We start from the raw sequence: 8311 nt of genomic DNA on the forward strand, positions 1-8311 counted from the left end.
AAAATTTCATTTTGACAACTCAACTGAACCTCTTTCCTATTAGGCACTCCAACCTCCTCTAAAATGTGTCTATTAAACATTTGAGCCACAATCTTTTATCAAAATGAAGCGCGTGTTGTTCAAACATGCTGACATAGAAATATAACCAATCACTTGGTGTCACGTGTAACATAATAATGGAAGGAAAATTAAAAAGAAAAAAGAAAAGTTGCTTCTAAGCCAAAAAGGAAATATTTTGTTATTCTCTAATAACCCCTTCACCATCCCCTACGTTCATCTTCTTCGTTGCTCCTTTTTCTTTTTTGGTCTTCTTCTTTCTTCTTTTTTTAAATTTCGTGATCGGTGCTACGGAGCGGGTTACGAGCAGCCGAAAGGTTTCTGACAGAGTATTTTTCAGCCATGACTTGGCTCAAAATTTTCCAGCTACTATGGACATCTTGTCACGCCCCGAACCATGGCCTGGGCTTAACACGATACTCGGTGCCTGACTGCATGTGACCGAGCGAACCACATGGCTTACTGACTCAACATGGGCATGAACTGATGCAGAATGAACTATAAACATGCATAATTTAAGTAAAGCGTGGGACTATAATCATAGGTCTGAAAATATCATGATATCATAATACGGAATACTTTGGAAATAATGTATAAGAACTGAGCCAATGCTGGTTATACTACTCTGCATATCTGACATAACGTAACTGACTAGTCTATGAAACCTTTGACATGAATCTGACTACTAAACTGTTTACTAGGATAAGGCCCCCGGCATACCTTAACTGCATAACTGAAATAAACATAAGTAAAGATAAAACCACGAATGAGATAAGGCTCACCAATAGCTGGTACGTGCAAAGTCCTAACAAGCTGATCCGCCGCCCTGTAAATCTGCATCGTGAAATGCAGGCCCCCAAGAAAATAAAGGGGATGTCAGTACACTTGAATTGTACTGGAATGTAAAGCGACTGAATGAAATAAGCATGACATATGAAATAATAGGACTGAAACTGAAACTGTAAGCTGTAAGCTGAACATGAACATCATCTGACATGAGTAAATGTTTTATATATATATATATATATATATATATATATATATATAACAACATGGAATCACCACATGGTTAAGTGGAGTTTGGTACCTTGCCCGACCAGCAGAGCAGTCTCACACCTTGCCAGGGTATGAGACATAAGCATGACATGAAAATGAATCCAATTCAACTGTCTGAAGGTGTCGTCCTAATTTGGGCGGATCGACCCTTTCTTACGTTGGCATAGGTATTTTCAGACTGTTTGAGCCTTCTTAGTAAACCTATGCTACTCCCAAAAACATGAACATGGATATAATTGGCATGTGGGCCAATGGTCTGTATAACATGACTTGTAAGCATGACCTGTGAACTTGGTTCATAAACATGGCTTGTAAACATGATTTCGTGAGTATAGTATATCATGGATATGAGTATATAGTATAACTTGTATAAAAACATGGATGCATGTAGAATTTCATGAAATATACATGCATTTAAGAACCCATGGAATGCAAAGTATGGGTTTTCATGGATTACGAATAGATTCTCAATAACCAGAATGGAATATTAAGAACACAATAACGAATTAATCATACAAGCATGGTATATTATGGTATATGTACTTATGGTTATTATTGAACATGTCTAGAACCCTAGTTTTAGTGAACTTTCACATAATCATGGAAGAACGTAGCGTGGGAAGAACAATAATGTTTCCACACGTAGATAGAAGCCCTACATACCTGTAAATGCTCCAAAACTTGTAATAGGTTTCCGAATGCTTAAACCTTGAGCCTTGAGATGTATTTTCTTGAAAACTCTAGGTTAGGAATGATGAACTCTCATTAGATTACGCGAATACATGTTAGAATTGACTTGGAACGGCTTGGATTGGCTTACCTTAATGTTTTGGATTGATGGAAGAAGAGGAACTTCGTTCTAAGGCTTAGAGAATGTGAAAAGTGAGAATAGAACTGAACATGACGTATTTATACTTAACTGAGTTAGGGGATTATACAGTCAAATTATACAGTCCGTATTTTGATATACGGTCCGTATAAACTGACTGTATTTAATTAACAATGACAGAGAATCCCAAAAACTGTGATTTTCTACACAATAATTACGGACCGAGATACAGTCCGTATTTCATTATACGGCCACCAAGTACGGTCCATATTTAATCATTTAAATAAATTGGCAAATTTCAGAAACTATAATTCGTTCCATGCTAAAAGACGGACAAGAAGTACTGTCCGTAACAGTGGGCGTAATAGTGAACTTTACTGAACTGACTGATTTTTAATCCCAACATTTCCCAACTGATTTTCCAAGTGTCGAATTATGAACATAACTTAATTTAAAGGTACGAGGTGTTACACATCTACTGTCATTCTTTTCAGTTTCGTGTGAATACTTGATTTGCCGACCAACCAAAAATTTCCCCGTGATGTTGCTTTGCTCTCCAGATTTTCGAGGCCCCTTTCTGATTTTCAATTTTCACTGCCCTTTTTTTTGGCTGTTTGGAGAATGGCCAATCATTTTGTTCTTTCTTTTGGCCGCTCATCTTCATTTCTCTGAAACTGTGGTTACTACAAGAATTAAACAAGTTATTGATATGCAAATATAACATAAGCAGATTGTAAGTGCTTGAACCGGAAGAGATGGACTTTTAATTTTCTTTTTCTTTTCTTTTTTCGGTTTGAAATTTTCTATTAAAACTGAACTTTTGATTTTCTTACTCTGGTTGAATCCGGAAACGGAGCTAATAGTAAACTTCTAAGAAGACTATAATGATAGGAGTGTGTTCTGTGAAGAAAAATGGAGGAGAGAGAAAAAGAAAAGGTTTTATCACGCGCTCACCTACAAGTCAAAACTCACTTCATGTGCCACGTAGGTATAAAGTGTTTAATAGACTCACTTGGTGAAAGTTGGAGTGCCTGATGGAAATAAGGTACAGTTAAGGTATCAAAATGAAATTTCATGTCAAGTTTAAGGGTCTACTTGTGTATTTGGCCTTTGGAGTATTATGAAATTAACAATACATGCTTTTACAACATACAATTGGGAAAAAGAAAACCACATATGAATTATCAAGATATGCCACACTTTTTATCTAATTTTTTTTTTTTTTTTTTTTTTACCCCTCTTAGGAGCTTTCACTTTTTTACTTCCTTAGTGACTCGAACCCACAATTTTAGAATTGGAGGTGGAGCGTAATTACCACCTAAACCCCTCTTGTCTGTCACTCTCTTTCTAATTTGTTTCTCCTATTTATTTTTTTAATTTGGAAATATTGAGTTGAGAATTGAATTCAACAAAGCCTAGGTAAAGATCTAGTGTGAGGAGGGGGAACCATTGCCCCAGTTTTGACCATTCTTGACATTTGGCCTTTCATCTCCCTACAAACTTTCTCCAATTCCACAACTTTCCATTGCATTCTTTGTAGATTTAGTCTCATATGCTCACTCTCTGCATCTTCTTCATCTAAGCTCTGATCATGGTGATCACTAGCACTAGCGCTGTCACGACTTTTATTTTTCTTGTACAAAACCATTTGATGAGGTTTGTTACTGATGCTCGTCTTCTTTTTTGCATCTTTTTCCTTCACAAAATTCGCCGTCGGGAGACTTGAACCCTGAGAAGCAAGTGCCTGAACTGCAATTCTTGGTGGGATTCTGGGGTTTTTGGCTAGGTCTTTGCATGCTTCAAGGCTTAGCTTGTCATAGTTGAGACATCTGCATAGTCTTGATCTTTCTTCTAAAGGAAGGGCTGGATGAGACTGCAATTATTAAAATAAAATGTGCATGACACCATGTTATTTTTCGTTGCAGCCAACATATAAAATACCGTAAATAAGTGTGCGCGAATGAGTTGTAGTGTCAGTCTTATCATATAGCCCATGTTTGACTATATTTGGATAGTCACGGGTAAATGAAATGCGCTCAGATATTTTATGTGAAAACAATTTTTTAATCACATTTGCCACTACATACCATACTTGCATAGCATAAATATCTCATGAAGGGGATCAACTGAACCTCTACTTCAATACCTTTAGCCCCATCACTAATTATAATTATGAAGTCTCTAAAATTTATTATCCCCATTATTTCCGGTTCGCCTCGCATAGAGCCCGTTAAAAAGAAATGTTTCCTGCCAAACAAATTTCTCTAATTCAGCCAAGACATCTGGTTTCGGGAATTGGTCCGCTTAGAGCCCGTTAAAAAAAAGAGCTTCCTAACAAAAGTTTCTCTATTTTCACCTAAGACGATTAAGGGAGGACTCATTTAAGAGGAGATAATTAAGATAAAGGGCGAGTGGTATAGAAGAAGCAAAATGACAAGGGAATATCCCATTAAAACTACGTACGGGGTTTCTGCTAAAGATCTCTCAATGACTTCACTTAGAGCCCGTTTGGATTGGGCTTATATAGTTGTTTATTTATGTTCGTTTTCACTTTTTTTGTTTGTTTACCGCCAAAAGTCATTTTTGTCTTAAAATAAGCAAAAAATAATTAGACCATTTAACTTAGTTTATCTAAAGTTGCATAATTTAAAAACAAATTATAAGTCAAAAAAATAAGTTGACTACCCCAACTTTTTTTTCACATTATAAATGACAAATTTTTAGCCTATGCCCAATCCAAACGCCTTAATAACTATGGACGAATAATATTGGTGATAGAGCAAAAAGTATTAGGTCTTCTTGGTCCAACCTAGATAGGTAGGTCCACCACCCGGTTGGACACGAGAATTTATTTTTTGGGAAAATTATTTCACTTTATTTGAAATTAACATTTGGCCATAAAAATTTAAATACAACTTGAAATTAGAAAAACACCTAATACCTAGTTTTCACTTCTTCTTTTTTTTTTTCACTTTTTTTCACTTTCAATAAATTCAAACAATCAAATATTTCTTACAAAAACTATAACCAAACACAATTTTATCTTCAACTCCAACTTCAAAATTCCAAATAAAGTGAAAAATATTTGGTTTGTTTGGCCAAACGCCTACTTAAACTCGTTAGGTTGGTGTTCCAATGAATAAATTCACAAGTTCTTATAACAACCTTCAGTGACCCTACCACTTCAAGTCCTTCTCCTTCCATTTACCTAAATTATTCAAATACTTCTATTTATGTCTTCTTAAATCAAAAACTATGCATGCTTCCTTAGATGTTCTTTCATCGTTTTATATATCATATATAATGAACCATAACTCCAACAAACAAGCAACTGTAAAAAATGCTGAAAGAGTAGCAATGATTTCAACAAATTGGTGTTTTCTGTTTTAGACTATCTCAATTTAGTACCCTGCCTAGCGTTCCATTATCACCCTCCAAAAAGTTAAAAAGAAGAAGATAGTTAGGTATCAGAAAATGACAACTAGTAGTTCAGTACTATAGTCTGATTTTCACGGAAAAAATTTCCTTCCAGATGACAGCTAAAACTACCAGGAAATGCAGCAATACCTATTCAGTAATACAGAGAAAATGTACTAAGGCAATTTAACTAAAGGTCAAAATTCTACTAGTACTTTGTGGGGGGATTCTGTTTAATGTTCAATAATGCAAACTTTGATTGCCTTCTACTTGCTAAGTTCAAAACTGTACCTTTTTCCCCTCAATATTTGAACAATTTCCACCCAAGAAAAAAAACCAAAGTTGAAAACAATTCCCTTGTTAGGACAACCTCGGTTTTTGTCTTATCCCATATTTTTTAGCTCTCGTCTAAAAAAGCATCCAAGACTAAAGTGCAGTTGTATTTATGAAACTCAGTTTTGATAAAAAGTGGAAAGAGAGAAATCACCTCAAGATAGATATCAATAGCTCGGTAGACCCCATAATACAGGGAACAACTAATAGTTGGTCTAGTCAATTATGAAATGTGTTTTAATACATAGATGGTGACAATTAAGATAAGAAAAGAGAATAATTGATAGTTGGGGTGTGAAACTTGTGAAAAAAGTGATAGATCAAGTGTGTCTTTGAGGTTAATAAAACTAAACAAGTGGAAAGAAAGAAATCACCTCAAGATAGATATCAATGGCTCTGTAGACCCCATCAAAGCTCTCCCTTGCATAATCTGGTAGGCTCTCTGCTACCCCGAGGAACTTTGAGATTTTTAGGCTTTGGTCAGGTGCTATCTCTCTCAAGTACTTATCTATCAACCTTCCAACTTTCATCATTCTTGGTACACATAAAATTTTAGAGTCACGATGAACAAACAATCTTATCAATCTCAGCACAATATTAACATCATAAGCACCCCCATTATGCCCGCATATTAGCAGATCATCTAAGGTTGCTTGATCAAGCAATCCCCCTATTAATTTCTCCAATCCAGCCCTACACTCTCTGCTAAGCCCAAATCCAGAAACAATTCTTAATACCCAAAACAGGCTTCTGCAAGAAAATGATGTCTTTCCCATCAAAACCACTCCATGAACTGCTGTATCTGCTAGACCAGTGTACTCTGATCTTGAAATTATCAGATTGTTGTTATGTGCTGATGTTTTCAAGTAATGAAGGACAAATCTTGTGAGGACTAAGTTGTTGTTGTCACTCCCAAATGCTCCTAAAGTCTTGAGGAACTGCTCTATGGTACTTGGGGATAAAATGGTCATATCCTCAAACCACCAAGCTGATTTGTTTGCTGAAGAAAAAGAAGAAGAAGGGGTACGCGTTCGCGTATCTGGAGAAGAGGAAGATGAAGAGGATGAAGCAAAGACATCAGAATTCTGAGAAATCTTTGCAAGAAGTGAATTAATGAGCTTTTGGATTAGTCCACAAGAATCTGCAAATGAGAAGAATGATTCACAAGCTTTGAGAGATGTCAGAATATCTTGCCGTGACCAATTAAACAATCCTTCAAGATATGTCTCGCTTTGATGCAAGAGATTGCAAGAAGACACTTTCTCAGTCATCCCAAGAGACACTGCACAACAATGGAGGAGTGACACATTTGAGGCAGTGATTGTGATGATGCCATTGTTGTAACAAAATCTTGAAACCAATTCAAAGCCTTCAGCACCACCTGGGAAATCATCAATCACTATTCCTGATTTTCTTATCTGACTTCTCCTTTTCTCTTCCTTTATTATCTTCCTCAACTTCCCACAGAATCTGGAAAATACTTTCTGCACAACAGGAGAAAAAACATATACTTGTCAAAATGGGAGTTATCAAGATTGATTCTTTTGGCGTTGAAAAAGAAAGATTTAATTTACCTCATGCAGGAAGAATGTTTGTTGGCCATTGACATGGATTTGCAGATCACAAAGGTCTGGCATGGCTGTTTTGCATTGAATGAAAAACCAAGAAAGTTGAAAACAAAATCAGTGCTTTAAATTTAGAAATTGGCAAATGACAAGTGCTCTCTCACAGAACCACCTGGATACATGTGAAAGAATTGAATTTAGATACTCCTATACATGTGTATATAGTTCTATCCCCTTAGGTGGTGTGTATGTATTTGGGGAAGGGGGTGGGGGTTGCATGACAAGTTGAGAACAGATAAAAGTGGAATTTGGGGGGGCTACGTTTTATGATTCGGTAGCAGCATCACGAGTTAAGTTCTCTGTATTTTAAAGCAGCAAATGTACGAGTGACATATTGATTGGAGTATTAAAAACCCAACTATACTGATTCCCTTGTCCCTACTGATTTGTTTTCGAAATTTTTTTGGTTATTTTTATAGGTATGTGTATTTGTTTAGCACTTAAATATATTTTTTCTATATGTCTTTTTATATAGGTTTAATATGTAGTTTATTTCAGAGGTGAATTCAAGAATTAAGTTTCATGGGTTAAATATATAATGTTCTTAGCACTGACTACACTATAACTTTAAAAATATGGGTTCATATTTACTATTTAGGGCAATTTTCATGAATTTAAAATATTAACTATTTCTCTGCATAAAAAATATTCAGATGAACCTGATGTCGGTATGCTACACCGTCTCTGGTTCGTTTCCTAGCATGTTTCCAATATACCTTTGAAACATCTTACTTTGACGGACAACCTTTTTATACATTAAATGTTTCTTTCAGATATAAAGGGTACCCTAGAATTCTAATTCTATACAAAGAGTTCGAGGGTTGGATGAACCGTGAACAATTGGATATTGCAATCATACCAACAACCTAACTGTAACGACTCGCTTAGTCAATTTGCACTTTTTCCTTATTTTCCAAATTACCCTTTTTGTAATTTCATTTCAGTATTTACGACTTGCGGGGATGGGTGGTACGGTTCCTGAGACAATCGGGCT

General features: G+C 35.8%; 1 protein-coding gene across 1 annotated transcript; it reads right to left on the bottom strand.

The window, feature by feature from the left end:
* Window positions 1-3002: 3002 nt before the first annotated feature.
* On the bottom strand, window positions 3003-7587 carry LOC132033591 (BTB/POZ domain-containing protein At3g19850-like). Its single transcript, XM_059423605.1, has 3 exons — window positions 7267-7587; window positions 6067-7176; window positions 3003-3815 (listed from the first exon to the last, which is right to left on the bottom strand). The coding sequence occupies exons 1-3, from the start codon at window positions 7327-7329 to the stop codon at window positions 3348-3350; spliced, it is 1641 nt and encodes a 546-aa protein (XP_059279588.1). The 5' UTR covers window positions 7330-7587; the 3' UTR covers window positions 3003-3347.
* Between the last annotated feature and the right edge of the window lie 724 nt (window positions 7588-8311).

Source organism: Lycium ferocissimum, chromosome 2 (assembly GCF_029784015.1).
Source record: "Lycium ferocissimum isolate CSIRO_LF1 chromosome 2, AGI_CSIRO_Lferr_CH_V1, whole genome shotgun sequence".
Lineage (NCBI taxonomy): Eukaryota > Viridiplantae > Streptophyta > Magnoliopsida > Solanales > Solanaceae > Lycium > Lycium ferocissimum.

Excerpts from the sequence above, each read along its gene's own strand:
- LOC132033591 (XM_059423605.1), bottom strand. The coding sequence starts at position 7,329 with ATGCCAGACCTTTGTGATCTGCAAATCCATGTCAATGGCCAACAAACA. Across the intron at positions 7,177-7,266 it reads AAACATTCTTCCTGCATGAG|AAAGTATTTTCCAGATTCTG; the intron begins GTAAATTAAATC and ends CCTGTTGTGCAG. Across the intron at positions 3,816-6,066 it reads CCATTGATATCTATCTTGAG|TCTCATCCAGCCCTTCCTTT; the intron begins GTGATTTCTTTC and ends TAATAATTGCAG.